Raw genomic sequence first — 25,100 nt, 5'->3', positions numbered from 1 at the left:
GACCCTTCTTGGGAGGGGGACAGAAGCAGTTCTTAGTCACTTTAGGCACACAGCACAGTTAGGGCTCTCCTTTGGCTCGCTCTTAGCACACCTGCCCTGAAATAGAGGCCATTGGGACCAAACCGGACTTCCAAAGGCAGGAGGCCTGCTCCCAGAGAGGGTGTGTGTGGGTGTGTGTGTGTGGGGGGGGGATCAGCCTCCACTTAAGCTTCCTAGTTTGCTTTCTGTTGCTGTGATAAACACCAGGACCAGCTTGCAGGAGGGATGGGCTTACTTCAGCTTACAGTCCATCACGGAGGGATGTCAGGGCAGGAACTGAAGCAGGAACTATGGAAGAAGCCTGCCTTTCTGATACAGCCCGCATCCACCTGCTCAGAGCTGGCACTGCCCCCAGGGGGCTGAGTCCTCCCGTATCAATCATTAATCAAGAAAATGCCCTACCGGCCAGTCTGATGGCGGCATTTCTGCAGTTGCTGGTCCGTCTTTCCAGGTGGCTCTAACTCGTGTCAGGTTGACAAAAGATGAACCAGCAGCCCTAGCCATTCCTGGCGACCTTCCTTCTGGCCACACCAGATCTTCCACATGGCTGTTATGTGGTTGGGGGACCACGGCTAACAAGAAGCTTCCAACACCCAGGGGCACATGCACCTGCTCTTGCCTGAAGTCTGTTCCTCCGCCAGGCATGGAACAGGCCAACGAATGTGGTCCCATGCCAACTCTCACCGGAGCCTTCAATCGGATCAGTAACCCTCCCCTAAGTTCTGCATTTACACAGCTAACAGTGATCCTACAGAGGGGAGAAGGAAGTGCCTGTCCCCTACATTTCCCAAACTTTAGGAATCCTACAAACCCCACTTGCTCTTTTTTTTTAAGTGGTCAGGAAGGAGGCAATGGCCACAGTACACATGTGGAGGCCAAAGGACGCCTTGTGGGAGTCAGTTTTCTAACTACTTGGGTCCTAGAGATCAAATTCAAGTCATGAAGCTTGGCAGAAAGTTCCCTTACCCAGAGAGCCATCCTGCTAACCCTCTTGTGCTTGTGGTGCCTCTTCCTTCTGGCTTTAGTGAAGGGAGGAATCTCCTCTCATCTTGGGCTTTGCTTACTTCCCTTGAGTCTCCACTGGCCCTAACTCCTTGGTACCCTCAGTGTAGATGAGGGGGTGACTGTCTCGACCCTGAGTTCCACATCACCCATGAGCAGGAGTGGTATAGCTCTCGGTCCCCAATACTCCACCTCCATCCTCACCCAGGTCTTCAACTTTATTACTGTCTGTAAGATTGGGGAAGTGTGAGGTGCTCCACATGGCATATCCAAGAGACTCAGGGAAAGCCTTATTTGCCAGGAGAAAAGGCTTTGTTCCATCCGGCTGGCTGCCAGCCTCTCGCTCAGTACATAGCCTGAAGAGGGAAGGAAAGGGTTTTGGCCCTTGGACAATGGGAGGAGGGACATTGTCCGTGATCAAGCCTGAGCAAGGTCTCAGGTTGGACCCAGGCGATTCCAATGGGTACTGGAGTGCCACCAGCCTTGTAGATTCCTTTGGATGGGTTTTGCCCATACCCAAGCTCTGTGCCTTCCTTCTCTAAACCAAGTAGCTAAATGTATGCCTCTTTCTTGGCTGATACATAGCGCCTAGCTCAGTGAATAAATGTTTGTTCACTCCGCTCCAGCCCCAGGCACGTGGCCCTTGCTCTGTGCCCCCTGTGCTGCCCTAACCCACATGGTGCTTCTTTGGCAGAATCTGCCCCAGGGCCCTGCGCTGAGCAACCAGGTGGAAATCTAGCAGAGCTCCCAGGGTCCCCAATCTGTCATCCCTCCTGCCACAGGGACACTAAGGACATCTGACTCAAACTTCCCTGGAGATATGGCCTCCCTCCTGTCCTGCCACAGGAGATGGGGACATGCGGAGAATCCAGTAGAACATGTCCAGGGTCATCTAACTTGATGATCTTGAAGTTGCCAGATAATTTCCTGGGGCTTCATCAGGCTCAACCACAGATAACAACAACGGCAAAAGGTAACTGCCATTGTGCATGTGTATGTGTGTGTGGGGGGAGGGGTGTGGTTCAGCTTCTGTACAGAGCAGCTCCAGCCAGGTACCGCCCATCATTTTAAACAGGGAGAGCAGGCATCTGCTTCTCTCTACAGCTATTTTTGCTTCTTAACTGCCAGCACCCTCATCCCTGGGTGACCAGTGTTTAGAGCAATAGCCTCTGAACTACTTCTCCAAACAGCATCCAAAAGGCTGTGACGAGGTTTCTGGATGCTAAAGCCAAGGAATAACTCCCAGTTAGACGTCACTTGTAAAAGAGGATGTGTGGTGTGTGCGCCTTTTGAGCATTTGAAGTGATGTGTATTTAAGCTGCGGGGAGCAAGGGGGCCTGTAAAGAACCACAGAGCTGGAATGAAGATATAGCTCATTTGATAGAAAGGTTGCTTAAAGCACATGAAGTCCTGGGTTCAAATCCCAGCATCATATAAAACAAGGTACGGTGGGAAAGGCGGGCTATTTCCATGTTAGGGTGTGTTCTGATTCCAAAGGATGCTGAGCAGAGCTTTAAGTAACATCTGATTAAAAGCCACACCCATCAAAAGGGGGTGCCTGGCAAGTCTTCCATGCTGTAGGGGGGTAGGTGGAGTGAAGACTTGGCACAGACCCGCTCTCCAGGGAACTTTAGTGGTCCCCAGCCACTGCTAGATGCACACGAGATGGAAGATGATGTCACCCACGGCCGCCAGTCGTTCTGACAGATGTTCAGATATAAGAGTGCCAATATCCAACCAGCCCTACCATGTAGAAGAGGCAAGATGAAACCAACAAAAACAACGACCATGACAGCCACCAGGAGCAGGTCATCAGGGGCTCCCATCTGCACCAAAGACTCAGTTTAAAATAACTGCACGTAATATGCGCAGGCATCTAACAGATCAGATAAGCAACTCTGACAGAACCAGAGATGATTTTTAATTGCTTTTATTTCATTTGTTTAAATCCCATCAATTATATCTAAAAAATACAGGGTGTCACTTCCTCACTCTCAAGTAACAAGTAACAACCAACAAGACAAACAAACAACAAAACAAAAACTTCTAACCTCTGGGAAAAGCCAAAAAAGAAAAAACAAACAAATAAACAAACAAAAAACCCAAACCACCAAAAACAACAAAACAACCAAACAAAAAAACTTGTTTGAGAGTAATAATGTAGGAGTCTTAGCACATCAGGTACCACCATCCTGAGTCCTAGCAACAAAACTGCTGCTAGCTCAGAAGATGCAATTCCACACCAACATGCCCAGAAACACACTAACATAAAGGGCATCCCCTCTATGCCCAGACCCTGGCTCTGCCCTGAGCCTAGCTCTCAACGCCCAAGCAGCACTTGCTCACACCAAGCCCTGTCAAGGTTTTCCTCTCATCATGTTTGGCTTTCACAACCCTACATACAGGCTCCGAGGAGCCTCTCTATCAAAAAAAGAAAAAAGAAAAGAAAAGAAAAAGAAAGAAAGAAATTGCGGCTTGGGGGACCCACATCACATATTTGAGGTGCCCCAGCTAGCAGCATCAGAACCAGGCTGTGAATCACATGACCAGGCAGGCTCTGCTCCTCACACTGAATTGCTGCACAGTCCCAGGGTGCCTGCAGTCAGAGAGGCCGTGGGATTCTTCCCACAGATGTTCATTAAGCTGTTTACTGAACCTCAGCCTTAGGGTTCCAGCTTCAGGGACCCAGAGGCAAAGCTTAGGGAAGTGACATGTTAATGGAACAGAGGCTCGTCCATATCGTCTCTTTTTGCTTTGTCCTTTCCAGACCTAGTGTCCAGCACATAGAGACCATGCAGAGACAAGTGAGGGGTGATCCCAGGCCGTATGCGCAGGATGGAAAGAGGAGGGCAAAACTGTGTTCTCACCACCAGATTCTTCCTGGTGTGGGCCACCATGCTACTGTCTCTGGGGCAAAGAGGGAGCCCATGTGGCCCACATCCCTGGTCCACTCTTAGAAGCCAGTGCTCAGAGGGAAGATGGGACCGGCGTGGCTATTTATAACCTGGGGTGCAGACAGGACAGCTCAGCCCTCAGACAGGCCTGTCCATGGAGAGAGCAAGCAAAGGGCTGGGGAGGGACCAGGAAGGAGGCTGGTGCAGGTGGGGGAGGATCAAACTCAGATAAGGGGAAAGGGACTTGGACAGGAAGCAGGGAGAAAGATGGGGTAGATGGAAGGACCTGAGTCCACCTAAAGACCGGAGAAGGAGCTCCCATGGGTGGAGAAGAGGCCCTCCCTGTTGCTGGGATACCACAGCAAGGAGGACAAGTGCTAGGTACCCAGAAGAACCTGTTGGCTCTATAGTTCAGTAAGGGCTGAGTATGATTTGGGTCATGAGGGGAGGAGTATAAAGGTGGGACCAGGGAAGCTGGAGAAGGAGAGGGGACAGGCCAGCACCGGAGGCCAGCCTGCACTCTGGGAAGGGGATGACAATTCTTCTGGTCCAGGGTGAGACAAAAGAAGGACAGGAAGTCCCCAGGGATCACCTTGCCTGTTAGAAACTAAAAAGAAAACAGGTGAAAGCAGGTGTGTGTGTGGGGGGGGGGGGGGGAGGTCCCATCCACACTGACCCAGACCCCAAGCCTTTCTGTCCCCTCCTTCATGCTGAAACCCCAGATCTGAGCCCCTCCAATCAGATTCAGGGGAATTATGAGGGAGGGGGGACAACTCACCAGTGGGTCCTATAGCTTCAGGGAAGTGACCCTGGGGATATGGAAAAGCTGTGTCTCCTCGGAGCTGGTGGAGCTGTGACATCACAGAGTAAAGTGAGCCCCAGCACAGACCCTCGGCCCTGGCACGGGCTGACTGGAGGTGGCCCTGCCTCAGGAGTCCTCCAGAGAAGGATAAGTCCCAAGGAGCTACCCTCCAGGAAGGAGCTACCCTCCAGGAAGGAGCTACCCTCCAGGTGGTCAAGTTGCAGCAAGAAAGATGCAGCAGGCTGATGTGGGAACTATCAGGCCCCCGTACTCCTTAGAGCTGGGTCAGAAGCTCTCTCTGCTTGGGAGGGGTCTGGACAGGGTGCGGCCCAATGGCTGTAAAGAATTCCTGGACATCTGATGCCCACTGTTGTTCCGACAGTCCCTTACCTGAGGCGTTTCCGGATGGGACGGAAGTATTTGGAGGTCTTGACGGCGAAGATGATGCTGGGGATGAGGAAGAAGGTGCACCACCCCAGGCAGAACCAGAAGGCGTTCTGAAGAGGAGCCATGAGGTCAGCTCACCAGGCTGGGCAGATGGCACCTTCCCACCATCCCCGTGCCCACAGGCTCTGCACTGACTCCACACCCTGGCCTCGTGCCCTCCTACTGTCCCTGTCCACTGGACTCTGTATTCGTGACAGGCTGGGGACACTCACCCAGGGGTCGGCCATCATGTCACATAGAATCACATGGCCATTGTCCAGGGCTGCAGAGAGGGGCTGGCAGGTGGCGATGTGTTGTGTCACCTGTGGTACCAAAGTGAGACAGGTATATGGGAAGACACCTGAACCCACAGATGGGTACTCCATGCTCTGAAGAGGAGGCCAAGATGAACACAGAAGCCCAGGGACTTAGCTGGGGTCCACCTTACACGTGAACACGGAGTGGAAGGTGCAAGCACAGATATAATGGTCATGGGTGCCCAGGAAGGTTAGGACACTGAACTTCCGGCTCAGCTTAGCTCTCGTCCCTTTCATCCGCTCACTAGCCCACACGTGAGTCTTGCTGCATCCCTCAGTATGGTTGTAAGTCATCGTTATTGGAAAGGGGACATGCATGCACACACATGCCTGCCCCCAAATGCATATACACAGACACTCACGGGCAAGCAAACCCCAGCTCAGACCTTTCCCAGAACCTAAGGGCGCTGGGATGTGTAAGAGGAGGTGAGCTTTGATGGTTGGCCTTTGACAAGCAGGGTGAGGGACCTATCCATGGAGAGGCATAGGGGCAAGGAGTAGATGGGATGTTCTAGAAAAGCTGTGGTCAACCTAGCCCATACTTGGGTCTCACAAAAGGGCTGGGGGTAGAAGTCGGGTGCGCAGGATCTATTTTGTGAGTAAGAGAACAGATGGCAGGCTTGGGAGTTTGCGTCCAATTCCAAAGGCCTGCGGTACCCCCAAAGGGCTCCATAGCTGGTCCACTGGGGTGGGTACACCAGGTGGGGTGCCAAGCCCTCACTCACCTCTTCTCTCACCCAGGCCACATACTGAGAGAAGTAGCCCATTTCCCTGGTCAGGAAACACTCAGAGGCCTACAGGAAAGAGAAGCCCATGGTTGGCAGGGATCCTGTCTCCCTACACCCCTCCACGTCTGACATCATCAGAATGAGCCTGGCTCTCCTGGGAGCCATAGTGAAAGCCGAGCTGGAGGGAAAGCCTGTGGTAGATACTCCCTGCCCCCAACTCACATTCCTCACAATGTGGCTGGTCAGGGCAGGCAGCTCTCCTTTCAGACGAGTGACATTACCAAGAACATTTGCGGTATCTACCTGCAGGAGACAACAGTCCAAATCAGCCATCCATCTATCCACTCACCCACCAATCCATCCAGCCATCCTACGATATACCACACAATCGTTTTAAAAGATGAAGGGCAGGCTTTAGGACCCAGAGGCCAACAAAAGAGGTCCTTAAGGACCTGACCCCTTTCCTCCTCTCCCTTCACCTCCCAATGGGACAAGACAGAGCAGAAATCTCAAAGCAGCTGCCCTGTCTTCCTCTAGTGCCCCCTGTTCCAACCTATCCTCCCACTCCCGTTAGCCACCTGCAGATCTGGGGCAGAGGACTCCAGGGCCCTGACACTGAGATTGAGCTTGGCCTGTGGAGGAGGAATCAGGATTGTTAGAGGCAAGGATTGTTAGAGGCTGGCCTCTTCCTCCTTTCACGGCCCTCTCTCCATCCCTCCTGTCCCTCAGGCCCCAGACTCCCTTCAAGCTTACCACAAGGCTCTGCTGGGGGACGACCTTCTCCTGGTAGAGGCTTCGGAGTTCTCTGGCTTCCTCCTGTAGTTGCTGCTTCAGTACAGAGTCATTCTGAGGGCAGACCAAAGGATTAGAAGGGTCCCCACCCCAACAAAGAGCAGCCCTCTGAGGAAGGTGAAAAGGGCTGGGTTCAGAGAGAAAATCCTCAAGCTTCTTCCCTGATCTAGGTCTTCCCTGAGCTGGATGCTACAAAATCTGCCACAGCACCACTTAAGCCGTAGCAACCACAGCTAAAACTGGGCCGTGCTCTCTGCAAGGCCAAGGTGGCTGTGGAGTCTGAGGTGTCTCATGGAGAATTTCAGAAACTTGAGATATCTGTAAATACAGAAAGAGGTTTCCTGTGGGGAGTGCATGTGTCTTTTGGGGGAAGGGGTCCTCACAGCACTGTCCTGGCAGAGTCTGAAGCTGGCCCAGCTGTGTGAGGCTAGGCCAGAAACTCCCATCTGCTCAGAGACTAGGACAGTCTGTAGACACAGTGACAGAGGTTCAGAGATGCAAAATGGCTTGCCCAAGGCCACACAGCAATTGACAGCAGGGCCTGAATGGGAGCTGAACTTGCAGACCCTCAGCCCAACAGCAGGGTAAAAAGCCTCAGCACCTGTGGGTGGGGCCCTCAGTCCCCAGCCTCTGTTCCTGTCCCTTCTCCAATCCCAGCATTCCTAGTCTTCCCTCCACACCCCTCCCCACCCCGTCCAGATCTCCTTCTTGACCACTGTCTGGCTACAGGGTCTCCGCTCCCTTCTCACTTGAGCCTGGGCCAGTCCTTCCAGCTCCCGCGCCAGCTGCTCCATGTCAGTCTCCACTACAGGCTTCTGGATCTGAGGGAAGACAGGAGACACCAAGAAGGCTGAACCCAGATGTCCCTGGATAACCCCATCCTCTGAATCCCCAGACTTGTCAACTGTGCCCTGCTCCAACTATGTTCAATCATTTCCATCCCGCCCCGCATCTCTATCTACTATCTCAGAGAAGGTTTCATACAGCCGAGGCTGAATCCAAGCTTGCACATCCTCCTCTTCCCTCTCAAGTGCTGGGTTTCAGGCACCTGCTACCACATCAGGCTTGATGTAGCACTGGAGATTGAACCCAGTGCTTTGTGCATGCTAGGCAAGCTCTTTACCAATTGAGCCATATTCCCAGCTCCAGCTAAGTCTATTGTGACGTGAGTTGTGGTGAGCTTGAACTGAAGGTGTGAAGTGTTTCAGAGTCCAATGGACTAGAGAAATAAAGATGCTCTCTGGAGTGACTTGAAGAAAAGCCAGTGTCCAGCTGGAGAGAGGGCTCAGCAGTTAAAAGCACTGGTTGCTCCTCCAGAGGACCTGGGTTGGATTTCCAGCACCCACTTGGTGGCTTACAATCATCTAAAACTCTAGTCTCATGGTTTCATCTGCCCTCTTCTGGTCTCCACAGTTACTGCATGCATATGGTACACAGACATACATATAGGCAAAACACCCATATACGTGGGAAACTAAGTATGACACCACCATTCTTAGCAGCAGTGGTTCAGGACCATGAACAGCGACTCATGGTCTTGCTTAAAGGACCTGGAGAAGTGTCCTAGTTCCTTAACAGGAAGAAGTCCCAGGAACAGAGAGACTGTAGAGAGCTGGAAAGAGGCCAAACACACACAGACTGGCCCTCTGTTCAGTGCCACATCCTGCTGGGTCACCAGATGTGCCCCTCACTGACCTGTACCAAGAAGTTTCCATAGTGGATTTTCTCCAGCCTGCTACCTTGCAAAGCTTCCAGGTCTCTGCGAGCAGCGGGGCTCAACAGGTCTAGATTCTTTACATCCACTTTGAAGTTCTGAAGCTCCTCCTGGAACTTTTGGGTGTACTGGAGGAGAGGACAGGATGAGGCATATTGCTGAGCCTGGTCGCTTGGCTCAAGGGCCATCACCTGGTTTTCCAGGTGGACACACCCTCACAGACCCCCAAGAGAACTCTACTCAGAGCCCTGGCCTGCTTCCAGGGACCATGTGACAACTGGGCCTTGGCCCAGACTTACCTGTTGGGGAATATTATTTTAAGGTATGTTACTTTTGTTTGTGTGCATTTGTTTAACTCTGTGAAGTCTGTCTAAACACCTGATGGTCTATTAAAGATATGAATGGCCAACGGTGGGGCAGGAGAAAGAAATAGGCAGAGATGGCAGATAGAAAGGATAAATATGAGGAGAAATCTGGGAGAAGGAAGGATTCGGGGAGCAAGAGAAGGAGAAGAGGGCACCAGGGGTCAGCCGCCCAACCACACAGCAAGTCATGGAAGAAGAAGTAAAATAAGGTATACAGAGATAGAAAAATAAAAGCTCTGAGACCAAAGATAAATGGGATAATTTAAGCTAAGAAAAGCTGGCAAGAAATTAGTGTAGTTAAGGCTGGGCATTCATAACTAAGAATAAGCCTCCATGAGTGATTTATTTGGGAACTGGATGGCGGGCCCCCACAAAGAGTAAAACAGACAACACTTTCCCTGGCCACCTGATACAAAGTAGCTTTTTGGCTCTTCTTTATCACATCCTGTATTAAGGTTTTCACAGCACCTATACTCTCAAGTCTCTTATCCCTGGGCTTGTTAATTACATCAGCTCAATAGTACCAGGGACTGGGACACTTCTACTGTAAGGTCCCTCGTCTGCAGCGGAGTCTGTCAAGTGGTCGGTGAGATCCAGTTTGTAGATTTGTGAATGAACTGACAAATGAATGGATGAAGAGTGAATGACACACCCACATTTCCAGGAAAGACAGTCAGCATTTGCCTGTTTTGTGGACATGACATTCAGTTTCAATATCAGAAACCAGCCATCTCTGGTCGCCTCTTCCCATCTTACTAGGCAACTTTCCTCCAGGGAGGGGGGGCTCCAACTCTCTTGGTAGCAGCATTCCAGACATAACTGACAGGGATGGGACATGAAGCAGCCATCTGGTGCCCTGAATGGCACATTTTATCTTTCTGATCTATGCAGATTGGCTTTTTAGAGTCTCTCCCGAGAAGTTTCTTCAAGATCACCATACAACCTCAAATAACTGCTTGGTCCCTCAGAACCAGAGCCTCATTGGTCCACACTTTTCTGTAAGATGGACCCCTCTTCTCTCTGGGGCTGAGATCACCTAAGGCTGAGATGACTTCCAGCTACCAGGGCTGGCGATCCCTGTGCCCAACCTGCAGAGTCTCCAGCTCTCTGTTTCTGATTAAAGATTCTGGAGGAAAAAGGCACTGACATTTACGCAAGTATCCCTAGCCATGGCTTAAGGCATCGAGTCAGGACTGATCTTGTTTGACTGTGCCATCCCATGACTTGGGATGGAGATAAATCCAAGCGGTTTCTCGGGAGCACCAAAATGAGCTAGTTTTGTGTGGGCAGCAACAGTACTAGCTGGGGTATGGAGGGGCATGGGAGGAGTGCTTCCTAAGACATGCTTAGAGAAACGATTCTTCAGGGCCCTCTTCCCCGCCTTTCCTAAGGATGGAGAGAGGAAAAACGGCATATTCGTTCTAAAATGCACCCCCTTCCCTGGTTCTGAAGCTTTCTCCTGTCAGTACTGACAGGGACCTCCATTTTCCATTACTTCCATTCTGCCTTTCCACCTGCTTCTGCTTCAAGGTCCACTCTAACTCCCTGAACCGCCTCTGGCAAATGAGCCACCTGAGTCCTGGGGAGGATGGGCAACCTGAAACTCTTGTGGGGGTGGGGATAGACTCTGCCACGGCCAACAGCTGGCTCTGAGGTACACAAGCCACGAGAGCTTTCTACAGGTGTCACCCCGCTGGCTCAGGAGCACCGCCGTTCCACTATCAGCTAGAACATGCCACCCAGGACCTGTTCTCATCCAGACACACCGCCCCCACTCTTTCTGTCCCTGTCCTCTCCTCCATAACCTGTGCTGTATTAAGCTTTCCCTGGTGCACATGCTCAGAGATGCTCAGGCAGCCAGCTACTCACTCACCCCACTTACAGCCCTAGAATCTTCCATAGCTAAAGCCCTGGATAGTTCCTGAGTTGGTTGCTAAGACCTCTGGCTTGAGGTACCTTGATAAGAGATGAGTTGAGAGATAATGCCCCAGAAGAACAGAAGGAAAGGCTGCATAGGAGGGGTGAAGCCTTAACACCTTCTAGAACATCTTCTTACCTGTTTGATATCCAGGTGTTTATCCAGGTCATAGGAGTCATTGAGCTGTAGAACCTTCCAGAGTACTGCCCCTGTCTTACATTGTCTGGGGAAGAAAGACATCCATCAACCAAGAGCCACCAGGGGTGGCAGGTGAGGCTGGCATCACCCTAAGGGGGACACCCACTTTTGCACCTCCCTTCTATTTCCCTGCTCCAGCCCCAACCCCAGATCTCCTACTCACTGATAGGCCTGGAGGATGCTGATGTTCTTCCGCAGGCCAAGAAGGTAGGACAGGTTCATGGATGCAGGCAAGTTCCCCGGGGTGTCTACAAACTGCAGTTGGGCAGGAAGAGGTGGGGCATAGAGAGATGAAGGGGCCCTGACGCTTGGTGCCACCCGTTACTCGCTCTAATTCAAATGACTCTATGCCCTGATTCCTCATGGGGACTTTGCCCATAAATCTCTGGCAGTGGTATAAGCAGGGCCTTCAGCACAGTGCCCTTCCCAGACTTAAGAGTTAGGAAAGAACGTGGGTCCCCTCACCTGGAGCCCTTGTTGGGACCTGGGGCATATGCAGGGGCTTGGGGTTCATGGGTGTCTCATGGGTGTCTCTCTATCCACCCCCCCCCCCACACCCCGCGCATCTCATCCTCCTTCCTCCTGTCCTGCTTGCACCTCTGGCTCCCACTTCCTTCTGATTCACTTTCTTGGCTCAAACTCCCTTCAGCTCCCTCTGAGCTGGAACAGGCCCAGACCCACCTCGTACAGCTCTCCGCTTTTCCAGCTCCGGCACACCAGCGTCTGCACGTTGCCACCCACCAGGAAAGTGGCAAAGACGAGGACGATGAGGGGGGCTGCAAAGAGGAAGCTGAAGGCCACACCTCTGGAGGCGAGAGACATGGCTGAAGGAACGTGGAAGCTGACAGCCCTGGACCAGGCCTATCCCCACCCACATCCTGGAACCTGCACAGGCATAGGCTGACAACAAGGCATGCCTCCTGGGCAAAGAAGGATAATCCAGCACGCCTGGCAGCTTCTTGGCACCCCCACCCCACCCCCATCCAATTGCTCAGGCCTGCTGCCCTGAAACCCTAGAGGAAGGATGCCTGCCTGTTGGAAGAGCCGTTTCTGGACTTAAAGTCCAGGGAAGTGACCCATCCCTGTGCTCACCTTTCTAGGTAGCCATTGGCATAGCAGACATGACTCATCTACTTAGATAACACTTCAAAGGGACTGAGAGGTAAGGGCCCTGTCACCAGGGCCACTGACTTACAAAGCTTCTTTGTGAGTGGTCACAGCCCCAGGCCAGGCCATGAGGCTTAGAGAGTAAAGTGTGGGGTGGATTTCAGATCCTCGCTAATCCCTTTGATTGGGCACCTTGTTTAATGAACAACCTGGCCAACCGTATGTGGCCGCCTTGGTCTTAAAGGCCATCTAGTTTAAGGATGGCAAGCAGATTCTGACTTTGTTGCCGCCTCCTGATGACGGCTTTGGGACTGCCTAGAAGCTGAGCTAAGGATTCCGGGCTTGGAGCGTATGCTATAGTTACTACTGGTGCTGTCCCTGCATCAGCCAAACCCCTTAGATAGAGGAGGACACTGGGGCCCAGAGAGGTCATTGCTTCACCCAGAGTCACCCAAGGAATGGGTCCCGGTCAGCACCAAGTCTCAATCTCCTGACTTGCCAGACTCTACTCCTGTTGCCATACCAGGAAGAATCTGGCAACCCAGCAGTGAAGGTCCCTTCTCCCCCCCATCACCCCCGGCCCCTGCTTACGCCATGAGGAAGCGGGCTCCAGCCTCGCCTCTGGCTTCGGAGTGGCTGGGGTCCTCCCTGGCAAACAACCCCCAGATGCCTAGGCTGAGGCCGAGCAGGTTACAGATCACCACAAGCAGTATGGCAGAGCACAACACACATCCCAAAATCCACCTGCCGCAGAGAGAGTAGGGGGCTCACTGAGAAGGAAGGCAGCTGGCACCAGAGGGCTGGCCCGGGACCTAGGTTTCTAGGCCCCCAGACTGAATCTTTAGAAGCAGAGGTGCAAACATTTCCTGAGGTCTCATAGCTTTTACAGGGTCCCCAGGCTCAGGTTTGGGGATACACAGTCAGGTGGAACATGGAAGCCATAGGAGTTAGGGTTCATGACTTTAAACGGAGGCAGAAGTATTGTCAGGCTGGAAGTGGACGGGGATAGAATGGAGGCCCAGGGTGCCGCTCACCTGTATTTCTCGTATTGTTGCAGCTCCTGTAAGTAGGGGCGGCTGCGCTGTTCCAGCCCCTCCAGCGCCTGGCTCCAGCGGGAAGCTGCCTCTGAACCTGGGAACCCTTGGGCCAGCATCCTCACACCTTCAGGCTGCTCAGCCAGCGCCTTTTTCAGATCTGCCCAAAGCTACAGTGTCTCAGGGGATATAGAGGGTACCCAGGGACCAGGGACAAATTCCCAGAACCCATAGAGAGCCCACCAGACAGGGAAGACATCCATCCCCACCACTGCCCAGCTCCTCTCTCAGCAAGCCTCCCTGGAAGGGGTACATTGGGGGTGGCATGCCAGGAAGCTAGTCAGACCCCTGAGCAGGGCCTCACCTTGGACCACACTGGCCGTCTGCACTGCAACCAGGAGCGGGAGGCTATTGAAGGTGGTATTCTCCTGTGGAACCAAGCAAGGCTGTGTTTGTCGCTTTTTGCCTGGAATTCTACCTTGGGGTCTCAAGGTCAGGGGCCCAGAGGGAGGGTGCTGCTGTTTAATGGTGCCAGAAAAGGAAGTGATCCTCTTGTCCTTGCAAACATGGCTTCTCCTGCTTAGCTCAACTCTTCCACACAAGGCACCAGCTACGCACAGCCACTTCCTAGACAGCGCTGCCTTTTATCTCTCACCTGTCCCCACCTATCCTATCCTAACAACCAGCTCTACTCCCTCAGTCCAACTCCAGCCTCCCATCCACTTTAGCCCCGGCTTCCTTCTTCCCAGCCTCCCAGCATAGCTGACTCACTGGTTCCCCAGCTCCAGGCCCTGGGTCACAGGCTCTGACTCACATGGCGGCACCACTCCCCACCCCCGCCTCAGAGAGCAGGCCTGCCTGTCGGGGTACAGCCAAAGCACCTGCTCTGCTCCCTTTTGGCCTGAAGACCCCATCCCTGAGGGGAGCCCAACTCCTCTTTCTGAGCTGCAGACCTGCCTCTCCCATCTGACTGCAGTGGGGACTGGCACAATGAGCGTCTAGCTCAGGCTGCCACTGGGTGAGGGTGGACTCAAGTCCTGGATTTAACTGAGGTCTTTTTCTTTTTTCCTTTCTTTCTTTCTTTCTTCCTTCCCTCCTTCCTTTCTCTTTCTTTCTTTCTTTCTTTTTTTGAGGCAGGGTTTCTCTGTGTAGTGCTGGATGTCCTGGAACTCAACTCTGTAGACTAGGCTAGCCTCGAACTCAGATCCCCTGCTCTACCTCCTGAGTGCTGGGATTAACGGTGTGCGCCACTACCGCCTGGCTCACCCAGGTTCTTATTCCAGAGAATGAAACTGAAGCTCTTCCCTTGTTAGTTCTCAGGCAGGAGGAAACCAGGTAACCAAGATAGGGCTTACCTCCTGGACCATGCTGGAGAAGTTGGCCTCTGGGACATTCTTCAGCCGATGCAGGACATCATCCACAGGGGGCACCTGAAATAGAGGGTTCCATGACATGAGAAGGATCCCTACGAGAGGAAGGAGGTGCCTCGGAACCCTTAGTGTCCTCATATGTAAAATGGGGACCACAGAGACCCCCTATCACCCAGGGAGGCAGTGAGAACCCAAGAAGCTAATACACATGAGGCTTGGGGCTGTGTGTGTGGCCCATGAAGGAAGAGCTTTGGCTCACTCTAAGAACAAAGAGTCCTTAACTCTGGGTGCTCTGGAAAGGAAGGCGCAACCCAGGGAAAGTGTTCTCTGGAAAGCCTCATGAAAGCCACCTGACTACCAAGATGCTGAAGGATTTCAAAAGTGCAGGCTAGACCAGCCCTCCCAAGTCCCAGTGGGCTTGTTCAGTGCCTGCACCTGGCTGAAGTCAGCACCCAGCTGCAGGGCACTGGCCTGGCTTAGGGCCCCCTTGCAGGTCCCGCGGCACCAGCTCTCCTGAAGCAAGGTGAGCAGGCGCTCCCGGTGTGCCCGCACAGGTGGTTCCAGGTGCTGCTGCGCCTCCTGCAGCTCCACGGAGGTGGTGTTCAGGGCTCGAAGGTGGTTTGTGGAAACCTGCAGGGCTGAGAGAGTCACACGTGGCCTGAGGGTCTCCTCTCTCCCTGGTGTCCTCAGCACCTTAGCAAATAGAGACACCACATTCTTTCCCCCTGGCTAATGGGGTATAAACTATCTATAGCCACAATGGACACTGCCGCTGGGCACGTGTGGCCAGGGAGTAGGCAGAGATGCCCATACAGGATCCCAACATAATGGGAAGAAGGACTTGGGTGGAGCTGGAGCGGTACATGCAAGGGGTGGGGGATGGGAGAATCGACTCCTGGAAGACACCTGCTGGACCCACCCACATACAGGGCTCTGGTCCAACTCACCCTGGCCCAGGCTGTGCACTGAGGCTAGCACCGGGTACACTGTGCTCTTGAGCTGGTTGTGAATTATGTTCCCAAGATTCTCACCGACACCTGGACAACACAGGACATTTGGCAGCCATGTTCTCCCCATCCCCCCGCCCCCAGGAGCTGAGGACATTCCCATTGCCTCCCATGAGCCCTGGGCTCTGCAAGGTGGTGTTAGCTTCCTTGTCCTGCAGAAGTATGACTGTGTGAAGATCCCTCTGTGTGAAGTGGTACCCTGGTGCAGTCCAGGTTAAGGGAGCTGGGATGTTTCCCCAAGGCAGGCCAGGGCAGAGGGACCTGGAGCCGGCCACCTATAACCCTCACCATCCAGCTCCTTTGAGACTTGCTCCTGGGGCACAGAGAACCGCTCAGCCACAGCCTGAAGCTCCTAGACAAACAGTGGGTTAAGTCATCCTCCCTCCTTCAGTAACCCCATCCGTCAGTTAGGCATTTCAGGGACTTTCCAGCAGGTGGCAGCCAAGTGCACACAGGAAGGGACGCCCTCTCTGCTTGGCAGGTTTACAGGCTGCAGAGATACGGTTCTATGGGTCTGCCTTCAAGCAGGGTACTCACACACAGATGAGAGAATTGTATAGTACTCACTCCAGGCACATCAGACACCAGGCCTCTTAGGCTGAGCAGGGTCTCAGGGACAGCTTCCACACTGGGGCCTGTCTGACTATGTGTGTACTGGTTCGTAGCAAAAGCACAGACCATACCAATCCTGCAGGGACGGAGGCCAGGAGAAAAGGGTTTGCCGTGTGCCCAGGAGCACAGGGCCGCCATCCTGACCTCCCCCCTGACCTATGCAGTCTCTCACAGAAGCACGAGGGTGGTCAGCAGCAGAAAGGACATGAGAGTGCCGCGTTCACAGGCCATGGCCTTGTGCTCCGTCTTCACTCGGCCCCCACAGCGCCGGCGGCAACGGCAACAGCAGAAGCAGAGCCCAGTAGCGGGCACCAATAGGAGGTAGAGGCCAGCAATCACAGCACACACCACGTAGCCTGCCTCATACCGAACCACCTGGGCAAGGCAGCAAGGCATGAGGGGGCAGCCCTGCCTTCCCCCTCCTCCAGTGGAAGTTAGAGGTGGAGAGAATGCCCATGTGCCTCTACTTGTATCCTGGCGAACCCAGGCAGGATGTGTGAGGTGAGTGGTACCCTTGCTCATTACCCATGACAGATGGGAGATCCAGGTCTAGGGGCACTGGAGATCACTGCAAACAGCAGCACGAGCAAAAGGAAGACACGGGGCTTGAACCCAGGAGGGAAAAGGATGCCTAAGACTCTGGCAAATGCTCAGCAGGGCGCAGGGTGGGCTGAACAGAGCAGGTGGGGGCCCTTCTGCTTGCTCTTAACTCCCTCCCCCAGCACCTGCGGCTCAGTCCTCACCTCATCCGTCTTTGCAGAAGATGGATCATTCAGCAGGGCCTTTATCAACTCTAGGGAAAGCAAGCAAGCCAAGGGTTTGGGGACAGCCACTGCCTAGCCCTTGTGCCTAGCCTCTCCCCATTGCCAGGCTCAGGGAGGTTCATAGAGAAGGCAGGGCCATGTGGCTGTGACAGCTTGCCAGGCCTCATCATGCTGCAGGAGAGGCAGCTGGTAGAAGGCCTGCAAGCAGACCATCTGGGTCCTTCTGGTAAGCACTGCAGCTGGCCTGGTAGTCCTTCCCTTCCCTCTTCCGGCCTCTTTTGGCCCTCCTGACCCCTGACACTGTGACACTGAGAACAATGAGCCGGATTTAACTTTCTTGCACAGAGTCCCAGCCCAAGGTCAAACAAGAAGGCTCGGAAGCTGCTCGTGGGATTCCAGAACGTACGGAAGAATAAGGCTGTGTAGTGTCAGAAACCTCACTCACCCTGTCAAGCGCTTGTTGACAGGATGTGCACAGTCTAGCTGGGGGCCCAGTGCCTGCGGAGGTCCGCTGGGGGAGGGGGCACTCACCCGACGGGAAGGGGTTGAGCTGAACTACGGAGAGGAATCGCCTCACGGTGCCATAGAGGGAGTCCAGGGGCCCCGGCGCGCGGACACGAGGGGCCAACCATCGCGTCCTGGCTGCGGGAGTGAATACCAGATGCTCCGCGGGAGCGAAGGACCCACAGTCGGCGGCCACAGCTCCGGCTAGGCTCAGGGCCAGCCCCAGGCCCAGCCCCAGCAGGGGTACCACGAGGCCGGGCGAGCACGTCATGAGTTCGGGCGGGTGGGCAGCACAGGCTCGGGCGGCGGACAGGGCGGGCCAGCACCGGGCAGGCCGTGCATCCTTCTGCAGCCTTCTTCCCTCGGTTCCCGTCTCTCTACAAACCGGCCCGACAGGTTTGGGCTCTGGAGCTACCAGGTCGCCAGCCGGGAGCGTAGGAAGGGCAGGGGCGGAGGCCGGATAGGGGGCTGGGCCGGGCCCAGCCGCCCTTGGCGATCTCAATGAAGCCTGTGCCTCTCTTCCCCTCCCCACATGCCCCACAAGCCGGACAAGGGCAGTCTGGAGCCCGTCCAGGGGGTACCTCAGAGTCTCTGGAATATCTAGGGTGACCCAATTTCAAGTAAATTTCCACACTCAATGCCAGCAACCCAACCTGTTTAAACATGGCCACCGAGTGAAACGCTAGCCTAAAAAAGGGGTCCTAAGGCCAGAGCCACACCAGGAACTAGCCTGGCTTCCCCTGCTTCCTCTGGAGCCTGTTTTGTTCCCTGGGGTGCCCTCTGGCAGGCCAATCTGGAGTAGGCACTGTCCTTAGGGAGAGCAGAGGGGTGCCCTTTGGTTCAGCCATGCCATCTGGTCATCAGCAACAAGAATTGATAGAAACCATGCTCGGAGATGGGACTCAGAGGGTCTGTGATGTGTGAAGGATGGAATACTCAGGACTCCGTCACTAAGCAGGTGATGGAGAAATGCTTCTGATGGATGGAGGATAGTCCCAGTAACATTACTCATGGCAACAGAAACAACTTGGAAGACTGAGGAACTGCTGAGAGAAACATAATCCAGAACACACTGAGCAGTCACCAAAGTGAACTGAAAACGCCCCTTTGGCCTGGATATATCTCTCTGCATTAATAAGCACCAACAGTTATCGCAGAACAATCTGTGACGCAAAGACACACAGCAATGATCCTTTCCAGTAGAATTGTGGGTAATACATACTATAAATATATATATTCACATTATATATATATTTATTTTTTAAACTAATTTTAAATTTTACTCAGTCTCTGTGTATGAGTGCAGGAGTGCCATGATGTGTGAGCATGGAGGTCAGGGGACAATTTTACCAGGCCACCTTGTTGAGAGGCAAGGTTTCTTGCAGTTTCTGCAACAATGTTCTCTCTGGGCTACCCTGCCCTAGGCTTCTCGGTAGTTCTGTGTCACCCTCCCTTCTTGACTTAGGAGTGTTGGGTTCTTGCCACCACATCTGACTTTCAAACCAATTACTTTTATGTTTATTTATTTACTCTCTCTCTCTCTCTCTCTCTGTGTGTGTGTGTGTGCATGTGTGTGTGTGGTTAAAGGACAACTTGCAGGAATGGGTTCTTTCCTTCCATTGAGATCAAATTCAGGTCATCAGCGTTGGCATTGCCACCTTTACCTTCTCCAGGTATAAGAGCTAGTTAGGAACAAACCTAAGCTATTGGCTGAGCTTTTATAATGAACAATAAGTACCCTTGTCATTACTGGGGAGCTGATGGTCCAACAACAACAAAAAAATCTGCCGACATATGGCAAGGAGAGAAACTCCTGAAAGTTAAGGCTGGGGCAGGGTTTTGTTTTGTTTCTTTCCAGGAAAATAAAAGCATCCAACTAAGGAATTTGAAGACCACTGGACAAATGAGACACCAGAAGAAGGATGAATCAATCATCCAGAGAAAATGCCCCAAGAAAAGGAGTAAATTGGCCTAAAGGTATAACACACGACCAATAGGATAAAATTTCATAACTCTTCCCAAATGTTTGTCTCTACTATTCTCTGCAGACATATTAGGCAAATGGTCTTTTTGTAGTCTCGATTAAATGAAAAGTTAAAGGTGGCTTTGGAATTGGAACATGGCTCTGTCCTTCTCTAAACCCGAGCATGCTTGTTAAAGGAAAATCCAAAATCTCTGCCTCATGTCAGAAGAGACACCTCTGGTATGGTACAGAATAAAAATCAAAATTAGGGACTATTCTATTGCCACTAATCTCATAATCCTTTTATTTTATTTTGATTCTTTAATATTTAAGGTAGAAAATCTTAAAATTTATAATACTGATATATGTATATATAGTTAAATCTTCTGATATGATAATAGTGGTCATACAGAGTACTAACCAATTCTAGATTTAGGCTTCCTCTGTTCTCCTGTATGTGAATTTCAGTCTTGAGTCTGAAGCAGGTAATAGGAACTTAGCCTGTATATCCTGGTTATATTTAATAGACTCTGGTCCTTTAATCTCTCTGAGATCTGGTGCATATGACATCTAAAATGTTTAAGTTTTCTGCAGTACACCATGAACATTCCTAACAGCTACCTCAGAAGTCTCCAAAAAGTTGATGGAGCCCCATAATGACAACTTCACCTGGATTATGATAATGCCATTAAGCTGACAAACACATTCCAAAGATCAGTTTTGGACTACAAACTGCTGAGGATGACTTTAGGGTGGCTAACTAAGATGGTCCAGCATCATAGACTGGTCCAGCCAGGACTTCAAATAAGCCTTGCATTATCCCATCACTCCAAGACTGGACAACAGCTAGCTCCCTCAGAACTTGGACATTGCCTTAACTTTTTTCAGGGTCCTCTAAGATTCTGTCATCCCCAGAAAACAGGAAATAATTTAAGAACATGACGCCCATATTCTCAAAAGGTGGAGTGAGTGGTTTTTGGTAGTTAGATGGGTGTTGTCATCACTTAGGGGGGTTGGTTGCAAGTCTTGTAATTGGGCATGGTCAGGAAGGGTACTAAACAAAGAAGGTTAGATTCAGGGATCTCATTCTGAAAAGAAAAAGGGGTATATAGAAATAGTAGGATAAAGGAGTAGATTATTGTGTTTACTTTCAAACTAAAAAAGAACTACTAGTCTCGAATATTTTACATTGGTATGAATTTTTGTATATTGATACAAATTTAAAGTTGTTTTTGTTATACTGTATGTATGTTTTTATTCTTGTTTAAGATATTGTACTTAGTTGGGTGGTGGTGATACCCAGCACTTGGGAGGCAAAGACAGACAGATATCTGTGAATTTGAGGCCAGCCTAGTCTACAGAGTGAGTTCCAGGACTGCCAAGGTGACATAGAGAAACCCTATCTTGAAAAGAAAAAGAAAAGGAAGAAGAAGAAGAGGAAGAAGAAGAGGAAGAAGAAGAAGGAGGAGGAGGAGGAAGAGGAGGAGGAGGAGGAGGAGGAAGAGGAGGAGATATTGTACCTATACAGCTCATTTAAAAATGTAATGTAAAGTTTTAGTCCTTGAAAGCTATTTAGGATAATAAAAAAAATACAGGTTAATAGTCATCCAGAAAAATCAAACTTATAATCATGTTAGGTACATTTTCAAGGTCTTACAAAGATATATTTTAGGTAGGAAGGTGATCATCAAACACTTCAAAGACATACAGAATATAGCATTTAAGGTGTTTTAATAAAATAAGCCTTTCATGAGACAAGTCTGCTTCTGGCAGCACCAATTTATTTCAAGAAGAATGATGAGCATCAAAGAACTTCCACATGGAGATTGCTTTCCTTGTGGCAAAAGCTAGCCATCTGGGCAAGAAACTGCCTTTGCCTTGACTGCTGATAGGACGCCACCCAAACTGAACAAACAGGACACACAAAGAAAGCGACTGCTGAGCTTTGCCAAGACAAGGTAGGAAAGTCCTTCAAAATTCCTGATTTACAGAAAAGTCTATCAGATGTTCTAGGTTTGTAAGCCAAAGATGGATGCTCCAATATTACAGAGGAATCTTGAGTGGCCGTCCAGGCAGCCAGCTGTTTCTGTCATTTCTGTAACTTTGGAACTTGTTTGCTCTGTACTACCTATTAACTCAAGTAATATTTTTATGCTTCTTGGGTCTCTGATGGAGATTGAAGACTAGATAATTATAGGTTTACGGTTTTTCTTCTTACCAAATTCAGAAAAGAAACTTACATAAGAGATATAAAATTTATAAAGTTGAGAGATATAAAAGCTTAAATTGTTTATTTAAAAAATGTTTATAGTTCTAAAAATGCTTTAAGATGGTAATATAAGTTTTGATAGAAATGGCTTAGGTATAAAACTTTAAATTCATCAAGATAAGACAAAAAATAGAGTATTTTCTCTGAATATGCCAAATCCAAATGGATTGGACATTGTAAATGTAATAATTACTTGATATTGTTCTTATTATATATAGTTACATTTGTTAAAGTTAATACTTTTTTTCTATTTAGATAATACCTGATAATTGTTCTTATTGTATATAATTTTACTATGTTAGAGTTAAAACCTTTCCTTTTTTATTTAGACAAAAAGGGGGAAATGCTGTGGAACAATCTTTTTGTACACTGTGAAGATGTACCACTCTGAGTTAATAAAAAGTTGAATGGCCAATAGCTAGGCAGGATTTTGGGGGCAGAGAAGATGCTGGGAAGAAGAAGGCAGAGATGCCTGGAGATTCAGAGCAAGCAGGATGAGAAATACGGAGATGAGGTAATAAAGTCATGAGGCAGAAAGTAAATTAATAGAAATAGTTAATTTAAGTTAGAAGAGCCAGTTAGAAACAAGTCTAAGCTATAGTCTGAGCTTTCATAATTAATAATAAATCTCCATGTCATTATTGGGGAAGTGATGGTCCCAATGAAAAAATCCACCTAACTGTCACCCCCACAGTTCTCAGATTAGGGGACAATAGTGCACAGTCATGGAAGGAATGGTACATTTAATAATGGGGTGCAGACTGAAAATGGGACCTCATTAAAGGATGATTCAGAGATGAAGATCAAGGCTGTGGTGAGGAGTGGGTTGTAGTTCCTGGTACCCAGGCAACGTACCAGACCAACACATCCCCTAGGAGTGGGTTGTAGTCCCTGGTACCCAGGCAACGTACCAGACCAACACATCCCCTAGGAGTGGGTTGTGGTCCCTGGTACCCAGGCAGCGTACCAGACCAACACATCCCCTAGGAGTGGGTTGTGGTCCCTGGTACCCAGGCAGCGTACCAGACCAACACATCCCCTAGGAGTGAGTTGTGGTCCCTGGTACCCAGACAGTGTACCAGACCAACACATCCCCTAGGAGTGGGTTGTGGTCTCTGGTACTCAGGCAGTGTACCAGACCAACACATCCCCTAGGAGTGGGTTGTGGTCCCTGGTACCCAGGCAGCGTACCAGACCAACCCATCCCCTAGGAGTGGGTTGTGATCTCTGGTACTTAGGCAGTGTACCAGACCAATACGTCCCCTGGAACCCAGCCCTGGTGGTGGAGAAGACACCTGACTAACTTAGCCCCCAGCTATGCTGAAAAGCTAAATGCAGGCTATGCCCACTTGGCTAGCCCACTGTCCTCCTTATTAGTCCGTGTCTCCTTTCCCTCTCACCCTAGGTTCTGACTGTTGGAATAATTCCGAAGCTATCACAATCTAACTCTGGCCCATCACCAGCAGGATGAAAGCAGCTTTTCAGCAAGCCTAATATAACCCTAATACAACCATTGGGCAAATAGAAGCTGCCATTGAAGATTTTAAAAAGAGGTGTGTGCTCTGAGTTGGGTGAGTTAGTGATGTAGGAGTGTATGCCCCAGCTCTGGGGTTGTAGGGAAGAGCAGGGAAGACTGAAATCTTTGCGGACTCAGTAAACAAACAGGTCTTTTTCTACCCACTCATTCACTCTCTCTCCTTAATTATCATAATTAAGACAATCACTGCCTGCCACCATTGTTTTCATAGATGTCTGTAATAAAATGCAGCACTTTGAAGGTGAGACCCCCCAGGAGAAAACATGCAGACCTCTTCCTCAGCCGGGAGGCAGGAAGGCTGATAAAGATAATCTACTTATTTGGCAGGTAGAGAAATTGAGGCAGGGAAAGGAACTTTCCTGAGTCAGTCTCCAGATCAGAAGCCAATGCCACAACCAAGCCAGATCTTAGTGGAACAATCTAGCATCAGGCTGGTTCCACCCCAGCCATACATGGGCAGCTGGGGTACACAGGGGGATGGAATTCTGAGCATTTACAGCAGCTCATGGTAGGGAAAAACATCTAGTACAAGGCCCATTTTATTTCATTATTGGGTTTTTGAAACAGGATTTCTCTGTGTAGCCTGGCTGTCCTGAAACTCCCTTTGTAGACCAGAGAGAAAAAGAAGAGAGAAATTTATGCCCTGGCAATGCTGAAGAATGCATGGACAGCCCGTAAATGGTGGTTCTGTTGAACTTGTCCATATTGGGTTTCATGGTCTATGTTGATGAGGATAACTGACCAGGTCTCTTCCTACTCTTTGTAGACCAGGCTGGCCTTGAACTCAAAGATTCACCTGACTCTGCCTCTGGAGTGCTGGGATTAAAAGCTCATGCAACCACCACCCAGCTACAGCCCATTTAAAAAGGTTTCTTCTTATTTATTTATTTATTTATTTATTTATTTATTTAGAGAGGGTCTCACTATGTAGCCCTGGCAGGCCTGAAATTCCCTATGTAGACCAGACTGGCTTCAAACTCACAGAGATTTATCTGCCTCTGCCTCCCAAATGCAGGTTAAAAGTATATACCATCACACCTGCCTAGATTTATTTATTTTTTTTTTTTTTGGTTTTTTTCGAGACAGGGTTTCTCTGTGGCTTTGGAGCCTGTCCCGGAACTAGCTCTTGTATACCGGGCTGATCTCGAACTCACAGAGATCCACCTGCCTCTGCCTCCCGAGTGCTGGGATTAAAGGCATGCGCCACCATCGCCCGGCTAGATTTATTTTTATTATTTTTTTTTTTTGATTTTTCGAGACAGGGTTTCTCCGTAGCTTTTGGTTCCTGTCCTGGAACTAGCTCTTGTAGACCAGGCTGGCCTCGAACTCACAGAGATCCGCCTGCCTCTGCCTCCCGAGTGCTGGGATTAAAGGCGTGCGCCACCACCGCCCGGCTATTTTTGTTATTTTTAAGTGTATGGTTAAGCACATGAGCAGGGGTGCCTACAGAGGCATCAGGCCTTCTGGAGCTGAGTCACAGGTGGCTGTGGGTCACATGGTGTGGGCTGGGAGCTGAACTCTGGTCCTCTGTGAGAGCAGGACAAGCTATTAACTGGTGAGCCATCTCTCCATTTCCCTAATTTTTTACAAATTACATTTATTTGAGGAGGGCAAGGTAAACACATGTGGAGGTCAGAAGACAAATTTTGGGAGTTGGTCCCCTTCTTCCATGTGGGTCCTAGGGATCGAGCTCCATTCAGTCTGGTTGGTGGCAAATGCCTTTTTCCTGCTGAGCCTC

At 50.6% G+C, this 25,100-nt stretch overlaps 1 protein-coding gene across 2 annotated transcripts; it reads right to left on the bottom strand.

The window, feature by feature from the left end:
- Positions 1 to 2,974: 2,974 nt before the first annotated feature.
- LOC121460236 (prominin-2-like) lies at positions 2,975 to 17,864 on the bottom strand. Of its 2 annotated transcripts, XM_041670503.1 has the most exons (24): positions 17,621 to 17,864; positions 17,069 to 17,118; positions 16,498 to 16,700; positions 16,281 to 16,401; positions 16,002 to 16,065; positions 15,654 to 15,743; positions 15,142 to 15,344; positions 14,692 to 14,766; positions 13,701 to 13,764; positions 13,337 to 13,496; positions 12,894 to 13,046; positions 11,877 to 12,000; positions 11,359 to 11,450; positions 11,136 to 11,220; positions 8,696 to 8,842; positions 7,750 to 7,821; positions 6,962 to 7,054; positions 6,787 to 6,840; positions 6,431 to 6,511; positions 6,206 to 6,274; positions 5,397 to 5,486; positions 5,128 to 5,234; positions 4,714 to 4,786; positions 2,975 to 4,542 (listed from the first exon to the last, which is right to left on the bottom strand). In XM_041670503.1, exons 1-23 carry the CDS (start codon positions 17,862 to 17,864, stop codon positions 4,723 to 4,725), a joined length of 2,505 nt encoding a protein of 834 aa, XP_041526437.1. In that variant the 3' UTR covers positions 2,975 to 4,542; positions 4,714 to 4,722. The 2 variants fall into 2 exon arrangements, with proteins under 2 accessions (XP_041526437.1, XP_041526438.1); XM_041670504.1 differs by lacking the exons at positions 16,002 to 16,065; positions 16,281 to 16,401; positions 16,498 to 16,700; positions 17,069 to 17,118; positions 17,621 to 17,864 and having other exon boundaries at positions 15,142 to 15,336; positions 15,654 to 15,671.
- Positions 17,865 to 25,100: the final 7,236 nt, after the last annotated feature.

Source organism: Microtus oregoni, unplaced genomic scaffold (assembly GCF_018167655.1).
Source record: "Microtus oregoni isolate MIOR12 unplaced genomic scaffold, Mior012 000020F_ref0000438, whole genome shotgun sequence".
Classification (NCBI taxonomy): domain Eukaryota; kingdom Metazoa; phylum Chordata; class Mammalia; order Rodentia; family Cricetidae; genus Microtus; species Microtus oregoni.
The sequence above is the reverse complement of the archived record's forward strand: the minus strand, read 5'-3'. Positions and strand labels throughout refer to the sequence as shown.

What these genes read in the sequence shown, in the direction of transcription:
- LOC121460236 (XM_041670503.1), bottom strand. Translation starts at nt 17,864, where the DNA reads ATGACGTGCTCGCCCGGCCTCGTGGTACCCCTGCTGGGGCTGGGCCTG. An exon ending in CAACAATACGAGAAATACAG is followed by an intron (nt 13,047 to 13,336) that starts GTGAGCGGCACC and finishes TCTCTGCGGCAG; the next exon opens with GTGGATTTTGGGATGTGTGT. An exon ending in AAGGACTGGCCCAGGCTCAA is followed by an intron (nt 7,055 to 7,749) that starts GTGAGAAGGGAG and finishes GTCTGCCCTCAG; the next exon opens with AATGACTCTGTACTGAAGCA.